Source organism: Urocitellus parryii, chromosome 4 (genome assembly GCF_045843805.1).
Source record: "Urocitellus parryii isolate mUroPar1 chromosome 4, mUroPar1.hap1, whole genome shotgun sequence".
NCBI lineage: Eukaryota > Metazoa > Chordata > Mammalia > Rodentia > Sciuridae > Urocitellus > Urocitellus parryii.
In genome coordinates, this window is record NC_135534.1 from 53,359,684 (window position 1) to 53,386,762 (window position 27,079).

Here is a 27,079-nt window from a genome sequence, read left to right on the forward strand (position 1 = left end):
TTGGCATCAAAGATTTTAAAAATTGGCTACTACTTTGTACTGTTGAAAAAGAAGGGATTTCCTTTCTTCAACAAGGAAGTTCAACAAAGTTGGGCTAGTTTTTAATGAGCTTACTAACTTTCAAGGGACCAGTCCAGATTCATTTGGAGTTACAAATAAGAGGAGATATTTCTAAGAATATGTAGAGTTTGATGAACAATAACCTGATTTCCCTCTCATTATTGACGTCTTCTCAAGAAGTCTTTGGGGGGGAACTGGGGTTTGTAGCTCAGTGGTAGAGCACTTGCCTCGCATGTGTGAGGCACAGGATTTGATCCTCAGCACCACATAAAAAATAAACAAATAAAATAAAGGTATTGTGCCCATCTACAACTAAAAATATTTAAAAAGAAAAGAAAAGAAAAAGAAAAAGAAGAAGTATTTTTGGGGGGACCTAGTTAGTTTTAAGTTGGCAAATGCAATCCTTTACATTTATCATGCAGACCATTAGAGGGCAGCAGTGCCCAGACACAGCCAGAAAACCAAACATGAGATTTGAGGGCATGTGAGTCTTTTTTGAATCTTCTAAAAACAATTGGAATTACCATAATTTAGCAGATTTAACCTATGGTCTGTATTTTAGTGTAGAATTTTTATACAACTACAAATTGCCTCAACTTTGAACTTTAACATATTTTTAAATGGCTTGTTATTCTGATTGTGTATGAATTTGTTTTGTAGTATTTCTGATTGCATATGGAAAGGCTGTTAATAACATAGTACCATCAAAGGTGATATATATTTAAACTCTTACTGGGTACTACTACTAATATTACTGTTGTCGTTCTTATTAAAATATAAGTAGCTGGTGATGATGAGACTCTTAGTAGGAAGGAATGCTTTTAATTTCAGAAGTATGATGCCATGCCAAAGAATATGCAATGAGTAAGTATTTTTCAAATAAATGCAATCTAGATTTTTGGAAAACAGCTTTTAGTTTTATTCTGGGAAGGGGAAAGAGAGACACTGTATCTGTGTTGGAAGAGCTTTCCTGTAACAGCTTGCAACAATCCTCACAAGAACCTTATGAAGTAGCTACCACAGTATTATCTTCAGTACATGTGAGGAAGCTAAAACACAATGGGGTAAGTGAATTGACACTGTACCAGCTCATAATAATAGAAAGCAGCCAAGCTGGGATTTGAACCAAGGCATTCTGAAATCAGAGACATGAACTAGAAGTGGACTACCTTTCTCCCTGAATTGTAATTCCATCTGTTTCTATCACATTTTCACGTCTAATCTTATTTCTGAGCTCTTTGATTATTCTGTTTGATCATTTAGCCCTTCACTAATGTTAATTGTTGTACTTTGTTAATTCTTTTTTATATAAGTTTTATATAAATTTTGATATATGGAAAGCTTGACTCTCCTCTTACTTTTATTCAGAATTTCCTTGACTAATTTTGCATCTTTGTTCTTCCCTATTAAGTTCAGGACTAACTTGTCATATTACATGGCAAACTCTTTAGGAATTTTGCCTACAAGTGTTATATGCAATCTTAACTTTCTGAATCACCATAAGTCATTTTTGGAACAAGACATAAGGTAGACAGATAAAATATAAGTAAGAATTTACTTATTTATTTTTCCCTGTCTTTGCAAATGATGTAGAGTGTTAGTAAAAAGCATTCATGAGGGCTACTTTGGTATGAACAAATTTTGTATCTGATTTTATCTTATCAGGAATCTTGTAAGATAACCTAAGTACATATCTTAGGCAAAGTTATTTGTCCAGCATCATATAATGAGTAAAGCAAAAACTAGAATCCAGACCTTTTACACTTAAGGCAATCTTATTTTCATTATATTGCTGATATTTGCTTACTGTATCATCTGCCCTAGTCCAGCCTTTCCTTTTTCTAGGTATGGGCCACAAAGCCAAAAAGAATTGTGGTGAGCAGTTCTAATAAAGGATGACAGTTGGCCATTTTTAACTGTCAGGAGGATGTATGGGTAATATTGAGTTTAATCTACAACATGATTTCAGATTCAATGGGAATAGGCACTTTCTGGTTTTAAAAGATAACTAATGCTTAGCTAATTGGCTTAAGAAGGGTTGTAAAGCAATCTTCTCTAGAGAATTTTATAGAAAGGCTGAATTCCATTCTGTCTATATTATTTGAAATATAATTCCACTTAACTAGGTGCCAAATAAAAGTTCATGCCAGTCTTAAATCTTAAAATATTAGCTGATAGAGTTTGGGGATATAGCTCAATGGATGCATGCCTGAGGCCCAGCACCAAAAACAATAACAATAATAAAAATTCATTAGCTGACACATTTAATTAAATTGTTGCAATTTTGATGTGTGTTTCATCTTTTGTACCACTCATCAGAATTCAGTAGGAAATCATTTAGAATACCTCCTACATGCACACAGTTTCTTGATGTAACCAATATACAGCAGAAGACAAAAGAATATATATTGTTTTAATTGAATGAAACACCTGACCTCATGGAGCTGCATTTTAGTGAGAGAAGAATAAATAAGTTAAATAAAATTCATAGTGATAAGCATTAAAGAGAAAAATATAATAAGGAATAAGCAATGTGTTTGGGGGAGAGTATAATTTTTAAAAGGATGGCAAGAAAAGATGGCATTTGAGCAAAGAAATGCACTCCAGACAGAGGGAACAACTAAGTGCAAAGGCCTCGAGACAGGAACAAGAAGGTCTGTGCATTTGGAGCAGAATGAATGAAGGCAAAAAACTGTGTAGAAAGGCCAGATCCTATAGGACCCTGTAAATAAGAACTTTTGAGTTTTACTCTGATTGAGATGTAGAACCATTTGAATGAAAAGAGGAGTTATGTGACAAATTGACATACTTTTTAACTGGATCACTCTGTCTACAGAGTTGAGGGAGGGAATAAGGGTGAAAGCAATGAGACCAGGTAGGAGACGATTGTATTGTTATAGTAGGAGAGGTATTGGAATGAAACAAGGTGTCAATGAAAGATGGAAAGATTATAAACATATTTGAAAAGTGAAGTCCGAAAGTTTGCAGCGGAATGGATAACTGGATATTAGAGAAAGGCATTAAAGATGACACAAAGCTATTCACATGAATGATTAGAAAAATATAAACGTAACACTTACTGAACTGGGGACTACTAAAGAATGCAGATTTAGAGATAGGTAAAGATTAAGAGTGCCATCTTAGACATACAGTGAAGACTTTATTTTAAATCCAAGGGCTAATACTTCGTTTGAATAATTCATTAGATCGGTATATAGTTCAGGAGAGAGCTTGATTGGAAGTAAGAATTTGTAACTCATAGGGTGTTTTATGATTAACAGATAGGAGATTGCAAGTGATCACCAAAGAGCAAAGTTTTAATAGAAAAGAGAGTCAGGGTCTGAACCCTGAGGTATTCACATTGTTAATAGATTAAGGACATAGACAAAGAAGTAGCAAAAAGACCCAGAAATCAAGTAAAGAAAATGTTTGTGGAAGATGAAGACAAGTGACCAGGTGTCTCAGATGCTGCCAATAGATCATGGAAGAAGTTTGGTTCTGATACTCTGTATTTTGGCATATATATATGAATGTATCTAGTATAATCACTGATCTGTCTGATTTCAGTATGTGTCCCTCTGTGCTCCTCTGCCCTTTCTGACTATCTGCCATTGTTATTTTAACTTTTAAATAATTTACTGTTTTGATGTTGCAGGAGAATCCAAATCCTCATATGGCATTTCAGAAAGTTCCACGCCCAACAGAAGGATCTCATTTGCGAGTTCATATTCTTCCTTTCCCTAAAATTAATGAAGCTCGGGTTCAAGAATTAATACAGGAAAATCTTGCTAAGAACCAGAATGCACCTCCTGCTACACGAATGGAGAAGAAATGTGTTGTGCCAGCAGGTCCACCTGTTGGTATGTATTTGTCTGTTTTTAAAGTAAATTTTTTATCAAGACACAAGACACGAAAAAAGAAAAGTATATTATTTGATGAATTTTCACAAAGTGAACAAAGTCACATAAGTAGAATCAGAACATTATCAACACTGAGAAACTCTCTTCTATTCACTGCTCTCACAAAGGATAATCACTAAACTATGCTACCACTGTAAAATCTTTTCTTTTTATGAAATAGCTTTTTTTGAGATACAAGTCACATATCATAAATTCTCCCATTTAAGGTCTCCAATTCAGTGTTTTTTTTTAGTATATTCACAGAATTGTTCAACCATTACCACTAGTTTGAGAACATTTTTATAAGCTAAATAGAATATCTTGTACCTACTAGTAATTTCCCATTTACTCACCAAATTTAGGCAATAATCTGCCTTCTGTCTTCATATAGTTCCCTCTTCTGGCCATTTTTATAAATAGAATTTTATAAATTTTTATAAATAGAATATGCTATTTGATCTTTTGTGACTAACTTCCTTCATTTAGCATAATATTTTCAAGGTTTATCTTTGTTTTAGCTTGTATCAGTTCATCATTGATTTTTAATAACTGTATAATATTCTGTGGTAGTCTTTAGATATGTGGGAGGTGAACAGATTGTGCCTTTAGATTCTAAAAAATAGCTATATATATAAATCTTTCTTTTTGGCTTCATTTATTTGACTTTTTTTCTTCATTAATACTTCATTTGCACAAAAATATGGTATAGTTCTTTGTGAAAATATCCTTTTTTTTTTTGTACCAAGTATTGGACCCAGGGTCTCTTAACCACATCCCCAGCCCTTCTTTGTGTTTTATTTAGAGACAAGGTCTCACTGAGTTGCTTAGGGCCTCACTAAGTTGCTGAGGCTGGCTTTGAACTCAAGATCTTCCTTAGCCTCTCGAGCTGCTGGGATTACAAGTATGTGCCATCATGCCTGGAAAAATATCCTTTTTATTTTATTACAGTATTTTTTACAAATACTGCTTTCATTTATATCTTTCTAATTTTCTTTTAATAAACTAAATATATTTGGATAACTTTAAAGATTAGAATTTTTCAATTCTGTGTTAAAAGAAAATTTGAGAAATTAGAAGTGACTTTCTGCCAGACATGGAGTATATGCCTGTAATCCCAGCTACTTGGGAGGCTGAGGCAAGGGGATTGCAGGTTCAAGACCAGCCAGGCAACTTAATAAGACCTAGTCTCGAAATAAAATAATAAAAAGGGCTGGCAGCATAGCTCAGTGGTAGAACATGTGCCTAACATGTGGGAATCCTGAGTTCAATCCCCAGTACTGGGGGGAAAAATGACTTTCCTGAGCCAGAATAGCCATACATTGGCCATAATCATTTATTTACTTTTTTTTTTTTTAACACTACTTCTTCCCTTCAAGTCCCATATGCACAAATTTGTAGTATCTAATTTTTTTGATATATACTTTCTCCTTGGTAATATTTTAAGACTGCTTTTTCTGTTGGTAGTCCTCTTGTACATTATCTATTTTTGTTGTTGTCCCGTACCCCAAACATTCCATATCAGAACAGTTAGTTTACAATTGAAATTTAAAATAGTTGTTTACCTTTACAGTATAATTTGCTTAAGAGTAAAGAGTAACGTGAAAAAATCTATCCCGTGGAATTATCCATTAGTCCAACATTTCAAAATGTGAAAATGTAATCAAATAATGAATTGGAATACCTTCAGTTCCATATAACAAGAGAAAAAAACATTCTGATGTTGTTTATAAGTCTTTTTTTTTTCCCATACCAGGGATTGAACTCAGAGGTACTTAAGCCACATCCCCAGCTTCTTTTTAGCTTTTTTAAATTTTGAAATAGGATCTCATGAAGTTGCTAAGGCTATCCTTGAACTTGAAACTTTCTGCCTCAGCCTCCTGAATCTTTGGGATTCAGGATGCACCACAGGCATGCACCACCATGCCCAGCATGTTAACAGTCTAGAAGTAATATTCCCCTTGCTTTTGTAATTGCCAAAGAAGTTTAATTCAGTTGTATTTTCTTTATATTTCTTTACTAGTTTCAATAATGGATAAGGTGACAACAGTTTTCAACAGTGCACAGAGACTGGAAGTTGTTAGAAACTGTATCTCATTCATATTTGAAAATAAAACTTTGGAGACTGAGAAGGTAATAAAATGCCATTTTCCCAAGTAAACATTTATCATCTCCTGTTTAGATTTACATGTTAAAGTAACTGATCTTTCCTCTGATTCTATCCCTTTTCCTACTAAAATGTCCTTTCATTATTATAATCCCTTTAAATGAGTAGTGATTAAGATTTTAAACTGGTAGTCTAATGCTAATTATATGGCTATAAGAAAAATATTGATGATAATTTTCCCTGATATTTTAAAACATTGTCCTGAAAACATTATTCTATATTTTAAATATAATTTTATTTATTGTAGAATGTAGCTAGATTTTATAATGGATTAAAGAAGCCTGTACTAAACTTTAAATGACTGCTCAGCTCTTTTATGTTTGAGGATTTTGTTTCCATTTCTTCTTATGGTTGAAATGTTGCAGGTTTCACTTCTCTACTTTCAGCTTTCACCTACTGTTTCTTATACCTGCCTATAACATTATTATGCCCTCTTATACTTGGACTTTTTCCCTTTCCTTTTTATTTGCTCCTTTGTTCTGTTCTTTAGGTTTCCCAAATCAAATAAGCTTGTTATGACTTTGTCTTAGATGGAAAACTGGAAGAGGCATTCTTGAGTTTCTTGTGAAGAAGTCAAAGAGTTTTAGTGCATAAACCTAGAGATATCTGTTGAAGTTTTCCTGAGTTTTTTTTAACTTATTTTCATATTAAAATGAGGAGAAGAGATTGTAAAACTATCTAGTCATCCACTAATATTGAGTAGTGATGAAATAGCTGACCAATTTAAAAGTATGAAATTGTTTGTGGGGTTTTTGTATGTTTGGTTGGTTGGTTTTGGTACCAGGGATTGAACTCAGAGGCACTTGACAACTGAGTCACACCCCCAGCCCTATTTTTTGTCATTTATTTAGAGATAGGGTCTCACTGAGTTGCTTAGTGCCTCAAAGTTGCTGAGGCTGGCTTTGAACTTGCAATTCTCCTGTCTCAGCCTCCCAAGCCCCTGGGATTACAGGGGTACACCACTGCATCCCGCTTGTGGGTTTTTTTAAAATGTGTCATCATAATTTTTCCTTCTATTCTTACTATGGATACTTGGCCAGTTATAGAAAGTGTCTGTCTGTATGTAGCTTTGTGTTGTGTTCTGAAGCAATCATCAGTTTGGTAACTAACATCTTGTTAAGTCTCAGGGAAAAAGTTAATGTTTTTTCAATTTACCACATAAGCTCATTCTGCTTATTTTTCATGCTGGCTTACAAATAAATAGAACTATAAACCTATCTATTTATTAATCATCTTTCTAGTAAATCACTTCTTCCCTAGGAATTCATTTTACTAATAACTTTGTTAAATAGTTGATAGGATGCATTTGAATTTTCAGTTTTAGTGTTTGAAAGATTTTGGTTTTTTCATTTTGTTTTTTCCCTGTGGTACCTTTTGGTCACTTGTGTCCCTCTTGTCCTTAGACCCTTCCTGCCGCGCTGAGAGCCCTTAAAGGAAAAGCAGCAAGACAGTGTCTCACTGATGAACTGGGCTTGCATGTACAGCAAAACCGGGCAATATTGGACCATCAACAGTTTGACTATATAATAAGGATGATGAATTGTACTTTACAGGTAATTTTTAGTCCTTCCAGATTATTCCTCTTATTTGAAGATACTTCCCACCACCCCACAGGAGATTAGTAATTACCAATGTATTAAATTCTTGAAACTGCTACAGCTAATAGGATGAAGACCCAATATCCATACCATTTCTTTCAGAAGCTTGTACTCATTTCTTGACATAAATATTAAGATTCTCTATTTATTTTTGTTTATCTTGAAAAATATCATTTTATTAGTTTTGTAATATAAGCAAGCTCTGTGAAAATGGAATGTTATCTTTAAAGCACTGAGTTATATATTACTTAATATCTATAGTCACATCAACCCTTTTCAGTCAGTTTTTAGGTAAGGCAGAGGGCAATTAATGATGGATAATCCAAATGATAAATGAGTTAGTTGTTAAGCACTTTGTAAGTGTAGAGCACAAAAGAAAAAGTTTATAGTGAGCTTCAAAACATGTCTTATCTTACAGAGAGAAACTTTGAAGACCCAAATTAGGAGAAGCAAATACTCCGGTTTCCTTATTAGGTATTCTGTAACATTCGCATCCTGTTCTCTATTGCTGATGCAAAAATCCTTTTTCAAAGAGAAAATTTAATGAAATATGGAGAGTTCAAGAGTATCTGTGGGACCCATATAAAATAAACAAAATAATGTATGTTAAACATTATACACATATCAGAAAGCAAGAATTATAGGGTATAATTAGTTTAAAAATTATGAATGAAAGAGGGCCTAAGTAAATAAAATTTACCATGTTTATGGATTGAAAATCTTCTATAATAAAGATATCAGTTCTCCTAAAAATAATCTAAAGAGAAAGTACAGTTTCTATCAGAATCCCAAGTAGATGAGCAAAAGCCTTATAATTACCAACATGCTGCTGAAGAAAAACATCTAAACATAAGAATTTGCCTTTTCAGCTATTAAAAATTTTGCTTAAGATTATAGTAATTAAGACAGTGTGGAATTTGTACAATCATAATTAAATTGACCAATAGAACAGAATAGAGATCCCCAAAACTGATAGATTCATATGTGGAAATGTGGTTTAAGAGGTTTGGCATCTTAGACTAGTGGTAAAGTGATAAAGCAATTCATTAAATAGTGGTGAAAAGTTTGGATGAGTGCATACACATAATATACCATTGATACAACGATTGTACATATATCTCACAGCATATACAAAAATCAATTCCACATGGATTGAAAACTTAATATGAAGAGCCAAAAAAGCTAATCTGAAAGCCTAAACTGTTCAAAACACAGTACAAGAAATAACCTTATGACCCTGAGGGAGGGAAGGATTTTTTAAACACATCACAAATGGTGCTATTCTTAAAAGAAACACTTAATAAATTTGACTTCATAGTGTTCATGAAAAAATATACCATAGATAAAAAATACAAACCAGAGTGAGAGATGTTTGTAAAACATATAACTGTCCAAAGGTTTGTACTGAGGTTACAAGAACTCCTACAAATAAATTTTTTAAAAAAGGAAGAAAAACCTAATTTTAAAATGGGCAGAAGATTAAAGAAACCCACTTGGTTAAAAAGTGTATGAAAATCATCTGTAATGATCTATATCAGTAACTGAAGAAATACCTTTTATTTTGTCCTGGAAACTGAACTCAGGGGCACTCTACTACCAAGCTACATCTCCAGCCCTTTTTATTTTTTGAGACTGCATCCCATCAAGGTGCAAAGGATCTCACCAAGTTAGTGAGGCTGGCCTAGAATCTTGTGAACCTTCACCTCAGCCTTCAGAATTGTTGGGATTACAGGTATTGCTCACCTAAAAACAGCAAGATAGGCTTTTACAAATTCACTGTTTGACAAAAATTTTTAAATTTGTTGTTATTAATTATTGGCAAAGTTTTGAAACAAATAGAACAAATAAACTATACTAGTGAATGTATAAGTTGATGTAACCACTTTAGAAAATTTTATGAGCTATAAGAAAATAAATAAGATCATTTCTCATTTTCTAATAAAACTGCCTATGTGGCATAATCTGTGACCCAGAGACTCCTTCCCTAGAGGAGCTCTTGCCTACATACACCAAGAAGCATGCACAAAAGTGTTCATAGCAGCATTGTTTTAAATAGCAGAAAACTTGAAACAACTCATAATGCCAATCAGCATAAGAATGAATAAGTAAATTATGATATCTTCTTATAATAGGAGATTATTTAGCAGACAATAAATGAATTGTAAGTACAAGTAATAATGTTGACAAAACTTTTTTTTATTGGTTGTTCAAAACATTACAAAGCTCATGACATATCATCTTTCATACATTTGACTCAAGTGGGTTATGAACTCCCATTTTTACCCCAAATACAAATTGCAGAATCACATCGGTTACACATTCACATTTTTACATAATGGCATATTAGTGACTGTTGTATTCTGCTACCTTTCCTATCCCCTACTATACCCCCTCCCCTCCCCTCCCATCTTCCCTCTCTACCTCATCTGCTGTTGTTCAATTCTCTCCCTTGTTTCCCCTCCCCATTTCCCCTCACAATCTCTTATGTGTAATTTTGTGTAACATTGAGGGTTTCCTACCATTTCCATACGATTTCCCTTCTCTCTCCCTTTCTCTCCCCCCACTCGTCTCTCTTTAATGTTAATCTTTTACTCATGCTCTTCCTCCCTGTTCTGTTCTTAGTTTCTCTCTTTATATCAAAGAAGACATTTGGCATTTGTTTTTTAAGGATTGGCTAGCTTCACTTAGCATAATCTGCTCTAATGCCATCCATTTCCCTGCAAATTCCATGATTTTGTCATTTTTTAGTGCTGCATAATACTCCATTGTGTATAAATGCCACATTTTTTTTTATCCATTTATCTATTGAAGGGCATCTAGGTTGGTTCCACAGTCTAGCTATTGTGAATTGTTTTGCTATGATCATTGATGTGGCAGTATCCCTATAGTACGCTCTTTTAAGATCCTCAGGGAATAGTCCGAGAAGGGCGATAGCTGGGTCAAATAGTGGATCCATTCCCAGCTTTCCCAGGAATCTCCATACTGCTTTCCAAATTGACCTCACCAATTTGCAGTCCCACCAGCAATGTACAAGTGTACCCTTTTCCCCACATCCTTGCCAGCACTTATTGTTGTTTGACTTCATAATGGCTGCCAATCTTACTGGAGTGAGATGGTATCTTAGTGTGATTTTGATTTGCATTTCTCTGACTGCTAGAGATGGTGAGCATTTTTTCATGTACTTATTGATTGATTGTATGTCCTCCTCTGAGAAGTGTCTGTTCAGGTCCTTGACCCATTTGTTGATTGGGTTATTTGTTATCTTATTGTTTAATTTTTTGAGTTCTTTGTATATTCTGGATATTAGGGCTCTATCTGAAGTGTGAGGGGTAAAAATTTGTTCCCAGGATGTAGCCTTTCTATTTACCTCTCATTGTTTCTCTTGCTGAGAAAAAACTTTTTAGTTTAAGTAAATCCCATTTGTTTATTCTTGTTATTAACTCTTGGGCTATGGACGTCCTATTAAGGAATTTGGAGCCCGACCCCACAATATGTAGATGAGAGCCAACTTTTTCTTCTATTAGGCGCAGAGTCTCTGATTTGATATCAAGCTCTTTGATCCATTTTGAGTTAACTTTTGTGCACGTCGAGAGAAAGGGTTCAGCTTCATTTTGTTGCATATGGATTTCCAGTTTTCCCAGCACCATTTGTTGAAGATGCTATCCTTCCTCCATTGCATGCTTTTAGCCTCTTTATCAAATATAAGAAAGTTGTAATTTTGTGGATTGGTCTCTGTGTCCTCTATTCTGTACCATTGGTCCACCTGCCTATTTTGGTACCAGTACCATGCTGTTTTTGTTACTATTGCTCTGTAGTACAGTTTGAAATCTGGTATCACTATACCTCCAGATTCACACTTCCTGCTTAGAATTGCTTTTGCTATTCTGGGTCTTTTGTTTTTCCATATGAATTTCATGATTGCTATATCTATAACAAACCTTAAAGAAGATAATTTTATGCAGAAATAAAAATAGCTCAATTACAACATGGTTCCGCTTTATAAAATTGAAAAATACATATTATTTAGAGAGATTTAATTTAGTGATACTTATGTGGTAAAAATATAAAGAAAATCATAGTAATAAGAAACAAAATATTTAAGAAAATTACCTTTGGGACATAGAGAGGAAGGGTGGTGAACATGGGTCTCTCTAACAGTAATGGTAATATTTCATTTCTGATATTAGGTATATAGGTGCTCATTGTATCACTGTTCTTTATAACTTTATAACATACATATTTTATGTCTTAGGGTACTCCTCTTAGTTTTTTTGTATGACATATTTATCTTCCCAAACTCATTCCAAAGGATATATTTCTTATAAATTCTTACTTAAATATTTGTAGTGATCTAGTCCACAATGAAAAATGTAATCTTGTAAGAAGCACTGTGTAGTTTGTGTAAGTGATTTGACAAAATAAGAGACGGATCACCTTTACTGGAAATACATTCTTCCTTAAAGAGTATAAGATACTTGATATTAGAGTTTATAACAGCAAAAAATCCAAACAACCTAAGTATTTACCATTTGGATATTGATTTATTTAATTAACATACAACTCTTCTTTAGAATACTGTTTGATTACTAAATAGAAACAACTTTATATATGTACTGATGTGGCAAAACTTGTTATATATATGCAGGAAGGTATAAAGGAAGTTAAAATAGATACAATATGATTCTATTTTTGATCTATACTTACATATATATATATATGAATGTAGATGATAGTAAAAATCTAGACAAATATTTACACTAAATTCTTAATAGTGGTTATTTCTGAGATATGGATTATAAAAAATTTGATTTCCAACGTAAATACTTCTCTGTCTGAAACACACATAACTATATTATGTAAAATTAATTACCAGCATATATTAATTTATTATTGTTAATATACTAGTTAGCATATACTAATTAATTACTGTTATTATAGAGAATAAGAAATAGGGTTAACAGATCAAGGTCTCCAGATACCCTAAAATTAGGCAGTTCCATGATGGCCTAATTATTGTATTAAAACTATAAAAACTATTTTAGGAGCTTTTATCCATTAGTGCTTTCATTACTGTTTATTAATAAAAGAACAAAGTTTTAAGATCTTCTCAAAATTTAGCACATAGAGTTTAGTAGGTCGCTTATATAATAGTAGATTCTCTTAGGCTACAGATATTTTTCTTTCTTGTTTGAATAATCAGATTTTTGGAAAAGAAAAGGTATGTGAACATTTTTTGCTGCTTTCAAATACACTTGGATTGATGGATATTTAATATTCTATAATTTAGTATTTCATATATACATAAAAAATCCTGTGCTTCATCAAGCACATGCTATTTAAGTCCTTCCCAGTAATGAATGGACTTGCATGTGATATCCTTTTTTTAATGAGTTTTTTATCACCAACTTGGGATTTATTAGTATTCATATTCCTGTTGCAAGAACATACTTATAGGGATTTAACATGACATTCTGAACATTTTTTTGCAAAAGCATAAAGGTTCAAGGCAGAGAGGCAAAAACATCTGTGTTCATGTTTTTAGAAAGAAATATTAAATGAGCTAATTTTTAAGTATTGATTCAAAAACCTCAGTAAATTTTTACTTTTCATGACCTAGAAGTTATTCTGTCTTTCCCGTCCTCAAGAGAGAATTAAAATGGAACATGAGTCCTGCCAAAGGCTATTTTGTTTATCAGGTTTATTCACTGCCAAGAAAATTTTTTACAGCATTGTTTTATAGAGGTTATAGATTAATTCAACCACACATCATGTCATTTCAAAGAACTGATCATATTTTATTATTTTTTAATTACCCAAATTCATGATCTTAACTCTCCATTTTACCAGATACACAGAGTCTTTTATTGTACCAACCTCTTGGCTAATGTCTTTTAAAAATAAATTATAATTTCAAAATCTAGTGAAGGCCTCCATTTTAAGCATCATGATAAACTGCATGCTCTGAGGAATCCTCTTATTAATGTAGAAATAGATTTTAGAAAATTGCCAACACACAGAAATCATGATTTTGATACATTGTTTCCAAGAAGAAAAAAAAGTCAGTCTCTAAATATACCCTCCCTAGAGGAAAGACAATTAGGAAAAATCAAGTCCTGTGCAATGAGTTATTGGTAAAACCAGATTTATGAAAAAAATTAAGCCTTGAAAAGCTAGAGCACTGAAAAAGAATAAAGTAGTCCCTATTCAGTAGCATGCCCTCCACCTTTGCCCCCAGAAGAAGCAATTGTGAATCATTTTGGGAATAATGCATCCCTAGTTTAGGTAGTCAGGATGCCCATAGATTAAATTCAATAAAGTATTGATTTGCAATTTTAAAGTGACCAAATGCCAAGGAAATGAGTCAAGAAGGAATTCGTGTCAAAAGAAACAGACAACAGCAAATTTAGACCTCCAAAGACTATATTTATAGGAATTATCCAATTTGAATAAATAGTAATTGGAGTTATTAAATAAATAAGCCAGGCACAATGGCACAAACCTGTAATCCCAGCAACTCAAAAGACTGAGATAGGAAGATCACAAGTTCAAGGCCATTCTGAACAATTGGGCCAGACTCTGTCTCAAATTTTTTTTAAATAAATAAAAAGAGATAAGGATGTAATCAGTGGTAGAAGACTTGCCTAGTATGCGTGAGGCCCTAGGTTCAATCCTCAGTAGTGGAGGGGGTGTGATTTGAACACAAAGTGAGCAGATAACAGGAGATTAACAATAATGGTCACGTAAAGTTAAATTATATAATCACTAAAAGCAAAAACTGAAAGAATGTGGAAGACTTAGTATTGTTCTCTGTAAATTGAACTATAGATTAAATTAGTGTAAATCAAAATTGCAAGTGAATTTATTTTAAAAATTGACAAAAGTGATTCTAGAATTTATATGGGAATACATAGGACTGAGAATGCCCAAAGCACTTTTGAAAAAGAACAAAGTTGGAGGATCTGATTTTAAAAATCTATCAACCCACAATAATCAGAACATTGTTGTATTGACCTAAGTAAATAACAAATAGGTGAGTGGTAAAAAATACTAAGAAACAGTCGCACATTTATGGCATTATTGACAAAGTCATCAAAATAATGCAATAGGGAAAGGAAGGGGTTTTTTGAGGTTTTTTTTTTTCCTTATAAATAGCATTGAAATAGCTAGCCAGGCAAACATTAACTCTATCGGCAAACAAGAATAACTTGAAATAGAGCATAGACATAAAATGTAAAACCACACTTTTACTAATTTAATTGTTTGGTGGGGTGGGAATAGAACCCAGGGCCTTATTTCATATTAAGCAGATTCTCTAAGCTATAACTCTAAATTCCCATAAAACTTAGAGGAAAATATAGAATAGTTTCATGATTTAGAAATGAACGATTTCCTATATCATAGAAAGCAATAGAAAAAATTAAAAATTGTAACTAGATTTTATCATAATTAAAACTTAAACTTATCAAAAGATACCATTGAGAAAAACAAACAAGCGAAACTAGAAAAAAAATGTCCAAAGTATATATCTGACAAAAAAACTGGTATCATGTTCATCTGAAGAACTTCCTACTAAAACCAAGGGATGGGGTATATCTTAGTGGTAGAGCATTTGCCTAGCATGAACAGAGGCCCTAGGTTTGTTTCCCAGCACTTAAAAAGGGGGGGAAAAAGAAGAAGAAGAAGAGGAGGAGGAAGCCAGGCATGGTGGTACATATCTGTAATCTCAGTGACTGGGAGGCTAAAGCAAGAGGATTGAAAGTTCAAGGTCAGCAATTAAACCATCTCAAAATAAAAAGGATCAAGGATATAGCTCAGGGGTAAAGCTCCCCTAGAATTCAGTCCCCAGGACCAAAAAAGATATAATCCTAGTTCTCAAGGAGTTCAACAATCTAGAAGAAAAGTCTCACGGATTAACTAATATAATAGGATAAGTGCTGACAGAGATCTAAAGAAAATACTGTGAAATATGAAAGGTCTTATGGGGCTTCCAGATTGGAGTGGAAAGGAGATAGAAGGCATTTGTCAGTCAAGAACTAGGACAGTGTGTTGCTGGTAGATGAAGTTGCTAGAAAACAGAAGTATGGAAAGGGCCTGTATTTTTGAAAACTAGAGAATATTTTCATGTCATTGAGTATGAAAATGCAATTGTAGAAGAGAGGAGAGAAATACTCGACAGAGTAACTTCTATTAAAGTGAACACATTGCATTCATGCATTTAATCTGCACACCTCCCAAACCCCACTAAAATAATAAGATTTGTCTTTAAATGCATAAATAATCCATAGGAAAGGAAGAAGAGGAGACAGAAGACAGCATTTTGGAAAGTAGAAAACTGAAGGATAAGTATTTTTACTTAGAAGACCCAAGAAAGCCTTTCCCATTTGGCAGTGGGAAAAACTTTAAAGCATCCCAGTTTACAGAATCCCAAAGGGCTCTAGGATTAGATATCCAAATATCTCTGAAAGCAGGAAGATAAGGTTGGGCTAGAACATTAAAATCAAGGATTGGTCAAGTCTCTGAGATGTAGTGAATGAAGTCTCCTCCCAAATCTTTTCCTAATGTTGTATAAATATCCAGTTCAGTTGCCTTTCCTTTCCTTTCCTTTGGCAGGAATTGGATATTTATTTGTTTATGTAATTATTTTCAAGAGAGAGAATATCACAGGGGTAGGGAATAACTGGGTCTGGTGAGAGAAATTCTATCTTGCTGCAAACAAATGGTTTAAGTAAATGCCAGATTAAGATTGCCAGCAGGCTTTCCCCCTTCAGTTCCCAGAACTCTGGCAGCCTTCCCTCAAGGCAAAGAATTAGAAGATTGTTCACCTAGAAATGTGACCAGCCTAAGAGAAACTTTATTAAAGGCACTAACCTTAGGAGTTTCTTAATAACAGCAGCTCTGCCAGGTCATGCTACAATGACCCTCTCAGCTTTGTCCATGTACATGTTCTGTTCTTTTGCCATTCATTGGTTTACTTCTCCTTGTGGTGGACAACCTAAACAAAAGGGACGTTTAAACAAAGGTAGTGCCTTCTTCCCACCTTTGTTCCCCAACTCTACTCCCATTCTCCACATCCCCATGTTAAGAATCATCTAGTCACCATCTTAACTCTTCTGTCTTCTTTCTTCTTGTGTACCTATGTGACTTTGGACTGCGTTAGATAATCTAAGCCTTTTTTTGGCCCTGAAAGTGAGTCAACCACAATCACCATTATGCTCTAGAAAATGGCTCAAGAAATTAACTGATTTTCCCAAATCACACAGCTAGTAAATTGATGAGCTGAGTTCAAATCCAGGATTTTTTTTTTTTAATAAACCCTGTGCTTTTACCTGACTGATACTATGTTCTTCAAAAACTATGCCAGTAGGTGCTCTATAGTTAGATTTAAATTTAGATCAGGAATCTGTACTCTGGGCACTTGTGAATCTTTATTTTTACTTCTTCAAATAACAATTGCTATTGAAAAACTCCAGGATTAATTGAATTAAAACAGAGATCTTATTTGTATTGTTCATCTTATATACCCAACATCCAGCACAGCACTTCACATACAGAAAACATTCAGATATTTGAATCATGAATGATTACCATAACTTCATGGAAGTAGTAGTTATTGAAAGAAGAAACTACTTTTCTATGGTACTTATCAAGGAACTAACTTTGGCTGTCAATGAATTTGAGTTTCATATTTAGGAGAAAGTTTATTAAATAAGATATCTAACATCTGAAAGATTTACTGCCTCTCTTTTGTTACTATCACTCAACCAAGTGATTGATAAAACCTCATCTTATAAAACCTCATTTATAAATGTAGTGGAAACTTTTCAGTTCCCATATTAACTGTGATTGATAGCTTTTGATGATGGCCATTACCACCTCTGCAAAACCCTCTTCCCTTATTTTTTAATTTTTTTTCCCTAATTTTTCCACTTTCTTCATTTTCAGAATTTTTTTGTATTTTCGTAATTTCTCCCATCCTTAAAATGGTGATCATTTGCATCATCTACATTACCATTTCTGACATATGCCTTCCAAATCTGTATCACAAACCCAAATTTACCTCCTGAATTCCAGAACTGAATATCCCAATAGTTGCTTTTTATCTTTGCTTGAATGTCCCAAAGCTATTTTGATGTCAGCATGTTCCAACTTAAATACTAGCTGAGTCTCCAGTTACCTTCCCAAACTACTTCCTCCTTAATTCTTTAGTTCAACAAATGGCACTAATAGGCAAAAACACAGGAATAGTTTCTATCTCTTCATATTACCCTATCTGCCCAATCACTGAGTCCTATAGATTCCAATTTTCTAAATGTATGTATGTAGATGCTCCATTGTTTAAGGCATAAATATTTATGATTAGTATGTCTTATTGATGTGTAAGTCCCTTAAGCCATATGAAATTCCTTCTTTGTCCCTTCTGTTTACTTTGGCTTGAAGTCCACTTTATCTAATATGAGGATAGAAACCCTTGTTTGTTTATGAGATCCATATGAATGATATTTTTCCCATCCTTTTACCTTCAATCTGTGGATATCTTTGCCTTTGAGGCGAGTCTCTTAGAGATAGCATATTGTTGGGTCTTGTTTTTTAATCAAATCTGCCAGCCCATGTCTTTTGATTTATGAGCTTAGGCCATTTATATTCAATGTTATTATTGAGAAATAATTTTTATTCCCTGTCATTTTGATTTATTTCTAATTTAAAATTAGTTTCTCCTTTGATTGACTATTCTTCTAGTGTAGCTCTTCCCGTTGCTGATTTTCACTTTTATTTTTCATGATATATCTTATTGAGTATGTTTTGTAGTACAGGCTTTAGTTGTGATTCTTTTGTTTATCATGAAAGATTCTTAGTTCATTGTCAATTCTTTTTTTTTTTTAAGAGAGAATTTTTAATATTTATTTTTTAGTTCTCGGCAGACACAACATCTTTGTTTGTATGTGGTGCTGAGGATCGAACCCAGGCCGCACGAATGCCGGGCGAGCGCGCTACCGCTTGAGCCACATCCCCAGCCCGTCAATTCTTTTTTTAAATTCTTTTTTATTTTTATTTTTTTAGTTGTAGTTGGACACAATACCTTTATTTTATTTATTTTTATGTGGTGCTGAGGATCAAGCCCGGGGCCTCACACGTGCTAGGCGAGCGCTCTACTACTGAGCCACAACCCCAGCCCCTCATTGTCAATTCTTAAGCTTAATTTTGCTGGGCATAGTATTCATGGATGTCAACCATTTTCTTTCAGAGCTTGGTATATATTATTCCAAGACCTCCTAGCTTTGAGGGTCTGTGTTGAGAAATCAACTGAGATCCAGATTAATTTACCTTGAAAAGTGACCTGTCACTTTTCTCTGGGAGCCTTTAAAATTCTATCCTTATTCTGAGGTACTTTCATGATAATGTGCCTTGGTGTGGGTCTGTTGTATTTTTTGTATATTTAGGGTCCTGTAAGCCTCCCATATTTGATTTTCCATTTCATTCTTTATGTTGGAGAAATTTTCTGATATTATTTCATTGAAAGATTATGCATTCCTTTGATTGTATCTCTAAGCCTTCATCTATTCAGATAAATCTTAAATTATATCTTTTCATGTTATCCCATATTTCTTGGAAGTTCTATTCATGGTCTTGTGACATCTTTTCTCCACAGTCAGCTTTGTTTTCGAGATTATATATTTTGTCTTCATTTCCTGAAATTCTGTCTTCCAGGTAATCTAATCTGTTGGTGATATTTTCCATTGAATTTTCTTGTTTGCTTGCTTGTTTGTTGTTTATTTATTCTTCATTTTGAGAATTTCTGCTTGATTTTTTAAAATCTGTATCTCTTTAATAAAGAGATCTTTCACTTCCTGTGTTTTCTGTCTCTAATTTCACTCCTTTCATCATCTCTTACCTTGCAGATCAGTTTAACTATATACATTGTAAACTTTTTCTCTGGCATTTCTTCCACTGTGGTGTCGATGGATTCTGTTATTGGAATATGTTGGTTTATTTGGGGCAGTTTCTTCCCTTGGTTTTTTATGTTGTTTGTGTATATACCCATCTAACAGTATGGATCTTAAGCAATAGTGTTTCTACCCTGTGGACTTACAGTGTCCTTGAAGGTTTCCAATACCTTACCATTTATGGGAGACAAATAATAACAACAACCAATATATAGCATTAAACCAAATAGTTCCTGCTGTGATGTCTACAATGTTAATTGTCCCAATAAACAGAAATTATACAGTCAATTATTGCCTACAATAAAAACAGTAAGTTTGAAAAAGGGTTTACAATTTCTAATGGTGAACAGGGAGGGAACAGAAGTGATATAGGATGTGATAATTATGAGGAAGGAGGAGACGAGATGTAAGTAAAAAATTAAAGGAAGAGTAAAAGAGAGAACAATAGACATTGGTTGTTAGCAAAAGAAAAGTGAGAAAGAGAATCAAGGAAGACAGCTGAGAGAAAAATATATGAAGTAAAATTTTAAAAAGTAAAAATAAATATAAAACAAAATTGAAATATACTCATATAACATTCTAGTCATCAAAAAACTGATCCATGAAAAGTAACTGGATTATGGGCTGGGGATGTGGCTCAAGCCTGGCATGCATGCGACCCGGGTTCGATCCTCAGCACCACATACAAAGATGTTGTGTCCGCTGAAAACTAAAAAATAAATATTAAAATTAAAAAAAAATTTAAAAAAAAAATAACTGGATTCAAAAATGCTAGAAATGAGAAAAAAATGTGAGTATGTATAAATGCCCAAGGACCATTAATGTCAGAATTGAACAGAGAAAAGAAGAAGAAAATCTCAATGAAAAGTTAAAGAATTGTTTTCATTGAAGTTAAAAAGATTCTCAGCTTCTCTTATTCACAGTGTTAGGTGGGGTCATCTGGAGTGTGATGCCCCACCCTTCAGGTGGATTTTTGGAGTAAGAGAGGTAATCCCCTAAGCAGAATTCCTGGAGGCAGGGGTAAGCTTAGGTGGATCCTTGTTGAATGCTAATTTTTCTGGAGATTTTAAGTCAACACACCTCCAGGAACCAGCCAGTCTGTGCTGGAAGACTGCACCCCAGGTTCTCCCCTGAGTTCCACTCATGTGATAATGGAGCTATTTCTTAGTCCACTACATCACCTGCAGAACCCCCATTTCCTAGTCTTAGGTTCAGTCTCCAAACTCAATCTCTCCTGCCCCTGCCCATTCAAATTCCCAGCCAGGTGCATCTCTCCCGGCTGGTCCTGCAAGCAGCCAGATTGGAGGGGGAAAGTGAGAGCCGGGTGGGTTTCTATGACCAGTAGTCCCGTTTAAACCTCTCTCCACATTTGATTTTCTACTGATCACTTAGGCACTCTATGTCATGCAGTGTGAGTTTGCTAGGCCTATATTTTGGGACCAAGTGGGGTTTGCCAAGAATCGTCTTCCCCAACTGCTGCTCTGGTGCCTTGGCTGCAAAATAGTTTCTCCTCTGTCCACCATACACAGGTAGGAGATATTTGGCTTCTTTTCCACACAAGGATATTGTTCAGTGTGCTCTTCGGTTTAGTCAGGCAGTCTTTGATCTCTAAACTCTCTGTACCCAGACAGACACATCTCAGGCCTCCTGAAAAAATGTGGGATCCTTTAATTCCCTTATTCCTCTGTTGTGGGCCAATCGTTCAGAAAACACTCTTTAGCAGAGAGTCTTTAGCTGGCCCATGACTGCCCCTCAGCAAAACATATTCCATGATACAGTGCCCACCTTTGTATATATAAGCCATTTAAAGATAAAAACCACTTCCCCCTTGCATAGGGGTTCTGCAATTACACAGAGCTGGCAAGCTCAGTTAATTAGCAAGCTTAGTTACAGAAGCTAATATTAGTGATTAGGTGAATCACTATAGTGTTGCAAGTGTCTGTAGCAAGTGTGAGGACTTTATATTAGGCATAGGGTTGACATTTGCAGTAGGACAGGGGTTGCAACAATTAAAGTTTCTTAATTAGGTTAACTACCCACTGTAACCAAGATGGTTCCTTTTTTTTTTAAGAGAGAGAGAATTTTTTAATATTTACTTTTTAGTTTTTGGTGGACACAACTTCTTTATTTTATTTTTATGTGGTGCTGAGGATTGAACCCAGCGCTCTGCACATGCCAGGCGAGCGCGTTACCGCTTGAGCCACATCCCCAGCCCAAGATGGTTCCTTTTTAAAATGGAGTTACTTTGGCTAAGTTCTTTAACTTATGATCAGAATAGCTTATTATCCTATAATTTTACCTTATTTATTGATAGCCTATAATCTATAGGGTGCTTACTGAATAAGCTAGGTCATAGCATCCCTTACTAGTTTTAAGAACATATAATCAAATCCTTGATTTACAATTTGTCCTCAGTACATAATGGAGTATAATGAGTAAGGAGGATCATTAGTTTAACAGATTGGACTTTCTGTTAAATTAACTGAATTACACGATTTAGGATAAAGAGTCCAATAAGTAGTCCCAAGAGGATTAATACCAATGGGCCAGGTACTGCGAAATATGTTGTTTTAGCAGCTCAGACCTTACAACAGTTTTTGGACCCACACTAGCCTCCATTTTGTGATTTGACCTGATTACCTATTGACATTGATTGTATATCCCCCTCTAATTTTAGGAATCTCCTCCTGCTGTAAGGAAAAGGGCCATGATCACTCTTGCTGCTTTTGTGGGGCAAGCAGTTTGGATTCCCTTTTTAGAAATTGGGTCAATCAAGGGGTCCATGATGAAAGTCTAGTACAGGAAAAACAGGTTGTAAATTTACCTGGGGGTGGATGCTTCTATGAGAGAAACAAAAAGACATGAGTACTGAAATGAGATTAATACAAAATAAATATTGCATCATCTGGAACCTGTCGATGAATATTATGAAGATGATAGAAATTAATAATCTCTCACCACCAAGTGCAAGAACTGAGAAATTATCCCTATAACAAGGCCTAACAAAGCTTTATAGGCCTTTATTTGGGATGTAAACCTTTAATATTGCCTGAGTTATCAGGAATGTAAGCACAACAATTAAGTTACTTAATGTCATCTGATTTTTTAAAAATATCTTTTTATTGGCATGCTTTTCTACTTAGTAGAGATCCCTTTATCTTTGTTACTTAGGGCTAGAGAATCATACTAGCAAATATTGATTAAGCCTACCTATGTAGGAGGTTAGGAAGATCTGTAGGACTTAAACTGTCTAAAAATTTCTGTCTCTTGCAGTTTCTCTTGATCTTACTTATGCTTGGGTGTGGGGAACTAACACAAATGTGCATCTTAAATTACATTAAATGTCCAAGAATTGTATTGTTTGGGTTTTAACTGTTTTTGCTAGGTGTTTAAGATCAAAATGGTCAAATGGATCTTACCTATTGGTAAGAGTTCCTTTGGGGGACACTCTTGTGGAACTTGTGAGCAGCCTTTTAGTTCCACTAATGCCACTAGTTCCACTAGTTCCACTAGTGACTAGGATGGGTCGAGGTCTCACTAACCATGTGGCTTCCCTTGAAAGCATCAGGAATGTCTCCCGTTTCCAACCACCCTCCTCTTTTGTAGCATGCGCACTGACTGGCTTTCCATTCTCTAGTGGTCTCAGTAGCCTCCCTGATCAGGAGTTTATAAGGCCCAGAGTTGCAAAGTTCTTCCCCTTGTTCCCTGGGTTCAAGATGACTCAGGGCAAGAGCCAAATATTGGTTAATCTTATTATTTAAGCCTTGGCTTTAAACACCCATCAAGTCAGTCTTACTAATCTTAAAGTAAGAGTACTGGGTTTTAATACTTATAACTTTTCATTATTTTTACCTCCTTTATTTACTATCTTTCTGTAGATGATGGCCTAATATCTCGAATTAACTTAGATTGTTATAAGGAATTAACAGCAGTAGTTACAGTTTACAAGGAAAACTCAAAACTAAATTAACAAGAGTAAAAACATATTTAGTTTGTACACAATCTTGAACCTTGGCTGAGTTATATTTATATCCCTTGTTTGAGATCACAGAAATCTTTACAATAAAATCAATCTTTTGTACACAACTTTAAATGAGCTGAAGTCTGGCCTATTTTGGAACCATTTTAATATGTAATATGGTGGGAGGCAGAGCCTTAGCTCAGGTAAGGTAGGGCTCTTCATAAATCTTAGGTAAAGTGTTTCAGTTTTGAAGCTGGTCTTTGCCTCTTTCTGTGATAATTTTCCACATTGTGTGGAAAAGTGGCAAAATGTTTTACAATATTAAACGTTAAATAGATCAGGCTCTCATTATCTTTTAGAAATACCTTTAAATAAATCCCCAATAAAATTTGCCATCCTTATAAGTCTAAAATTACCATTACAAACAACTTTAGTTAGAAAATACCAACCAGCTTGATGAAATGTTTTCTTAAACTTTTTACTTTAAAGACTTGTATACCTGGAAGATATGAACACATTATATAAAGAAGTGTAATAGTACCACAATTAGATTGATGTTTTATATTAACCAAGTTTAGCTTTTAAGGAAAATTTAGACTCTGTAATGTAGTATAATACTCTAAAATAACAGTTGTCGTTTAACCAGAGTTGTACAAACTTTAATTTTTTTAAGACTAGTTGCTCTAGAAAAATAAAACTTAACAAACACAATGTTAGGAGTAAATAAATGTTTTAAGAAATCCTTGTCATTTTAACAGATTAAACTTTGGTTTCTCAAGTACATTAATATTTGAACTTAGGGGAAAAACCTTGAATACATATATAACCAACTTAGTTACACACAAACCTTTTAAAATTTACCCTTCATTTATATAGACCTTTTTATCACCTAATTAGACCCTCTTGTTGTTTACTTAGATGTATTGCCACATAAAGACTATTTTTACACAGACATTTTTTTACTAAATATATTTTTATAGCTCAACCTTTTAATTTTCTTTTTATCTCTCAACCGCCTTTTTATACTCTGAAATAACCCTTATAAATTTTTGAATTAAAAAAAATTACTCCATTTTAAAACAAAGTAATTTTAAACTCCTTTTTTAAATTTACCAATTTATGAAAACACCAATAATATTTGAGTATATTACCTTAAGGAATTGTTAAGAGTACTTGAATTTTGTATTTAACAGTATTTTAACTTTGTAGATTAATCAGATGTCTCTGACAAACACATTTATGATTAATCCCATATATGTTAAATCTAATTTACTTATTTTTAAAAACCAAGATATCAGACACATGCATTGAACAGCATTTCTTTACTGTTAAAAAAAAATCCTAGAAACAAAGGATATTAGATATTTTATAGACATTAACATTTTATTAACAACTGACCACCTAGAGAAGCTTATGAGTTAGTAACTTTAAAGATATTTTTATTTTTATTTGTTTACCCAATTTAAATTGAACTCTTTGAATCACATGAACCAAAGGTATTCAGATCCATTTTTAAATTTTAATTTATGAGCTCATTATGCCAATTTTGGTACCAAACATATGTAGACATGGCAATATACAAAACAAACAAACAAAGGCCTTTTTCTGGAATTCCTGAAATTGGGACAGGAAACATTGAAGGGGTTTACAGGAAGAACAGGAGGTGGACTGACTTTGACTCATAATAACCAGACAAAGACAAATCAGTATCCTAGACACACAAGTAAGGCACCAAAGACAAGATTTAATTGACAGAAGATCAGACCTGGACCAGTGGACTGAGCAATGTCTCACCACAGCCCCTGGCATCAGGAAATAATGCTGAATCCAGCTTTCCCTGAATATCCCCTTAAGCAGACCAGACTTACTTTCCCCTGGGGAAGAACAGGTGACTCTCAGGAAAGCAATTTGTGAGCTGGCAGGAGCCAATGAGGGAGAACCTGGGGCTGAGGAATGTCTCTCAGAGGCCTTCCCCAAGGTTGTCTCCTACTCACCAGACCTCGTGGGTGTCACTGAGGAATCTCCTGGCTGCAAGAAAAATGGATCTCACAGGGGCCTCCAAATGTTGTGGGCCGATAGCTCAGAAAACACTCTCAGTCTGAATTTTGTCCAAATTGGAAAGTCTTTATTAGCCAGCTGGCAACTGTACCCTGAACAGCATCTTGCTGAGGAGCAGTTGCCAGTTGGCTAATAGAGATTCTCCAATTTGGACAAAATTTGGAATGAGAGTGTTTTCTGAGTGATGGGCCCACAACACCTCCACTTTGCTTGTGGAGAGACTGCTCTGGCTCATGCCTCCAGCCATGTTGGCGGCCATGGCATTTGGAATTTCTTCCTTATTTTATTATATCCAACCTCCTGAGTTTCTGTTCTGTTTTGAATGTTCAGTTTTAAATTCCAGTAAACTCCCTCCCTTTTTTTTTTTTTTTTTTTTTTTTTTTTGTTTACCCACTTTGCCAAGAAGTTGCCTATGTTCTTTCTTGGTTTTACACCAGGGAGCAACCAGAAAAGTTACCTCTCTATTTTGCCATCTTGAAACCTCCTCCCCCAATACCAACTTCTTAACTGGTCACTCTACCTCCATCCTAACTTCCTAATTAGTATCCTAATTTAACATAAGAGGTTGTGAACTCAGTTTATTTTAACTCAGTTTCAAAATAAACTGAGTTCACAACCTCTTATGTTAAAATAGGATACTAATTAGGAAGTTAGACTTTGTGTGTAGTAGACATCTCAACCCTATAGCTACTGGATCTTTCCTGATTTGTCTTTAGAGCACTCACAGAAGTGTTCTGGTTCCTTTCCTGAACTTTGAGGAAGAAATTTGAAGTCCTAGATTTGCTTGATCTTTCTTCATATTCTCTAGCACACTACAAAACAGTGGATTAGCTTCATTTTTCTTATTTGAACTAACATTTTATGGTAACAACTATTTGGTTATCTATAGGCACTTGATTATAGTTGTCTCTAGGTGATACTTTAAGTAATGATTTTGCCTTTGCATACTCTGGAGTACCCCTTTCTCATTAACTTCTGGTAAAAGACTTATTGATGCTTTTGAATCCAATCAAATTAAATAACTAATTAAATATTCTCATCCTTAGATTTGTTTTTCCCTAAAACAACTGCTACAGGTCAGGAAAATATTTAAGTAATAGTCTTCACTTTCTGCAAGTGTATTCTATTTTACCTACCTTGGTAACTGATGTGTAAGTGTATAGAAAAAACCAACAATAGTTTCTAAACATTGTGGGCAATAAAATAATTGATTTTGCAAATGAAATTTAAAGTAGTATGTTTTAGTCACCTTTTTTGCTTCTGTGACTTAAAGAATGACCAGCACAATTGTTGGGGAGGAAGAGTTTATCTGGAGGCTTATAGTTTCAGAGGTCTTAGTACATAAAAGGCTGGCTCCATTCCTTGTGGCTCAAGATGAGGTAGAACATAATAGTGAA

General features: G+C 34.3%; 1 protein-coding gene across 5 annotated transcripts in view; it reads left to right on the plus strand.

Moving 5' to 3' along the window:
- Positions 1-27,079, plus strand: part of Sbf2 (SET binding factor 2) — a 426,980-nt gene that overhangs the window by 238,456 nt on the left and 161,445 nt on the right. For 4 of the 5 annotated variants that reach the window (XM_077798180.1, XM_077798181.1, XM_077798182.1 and 1 more), the window contains exons 14-16: positions 3,716-3,920; positions 5,980-6,089; positions 7,527-7,676. In XM_077798180.1, coding sequence (XP_077654306.1) covers positions 3,716-3,920; positions 5,980-6,089; positions 7,527-7,676 — 465 coding nt within the window. Of the gene's footprint in view, positions 1-3,715; positions 3,921-5,979; positions 6,090-7,526; positions 7,677-8,139; positions 8,359-27,079 lie in introns of those variants that run through there. The other variant, XM_077798183.1, reaches the window with a different exon arrangement.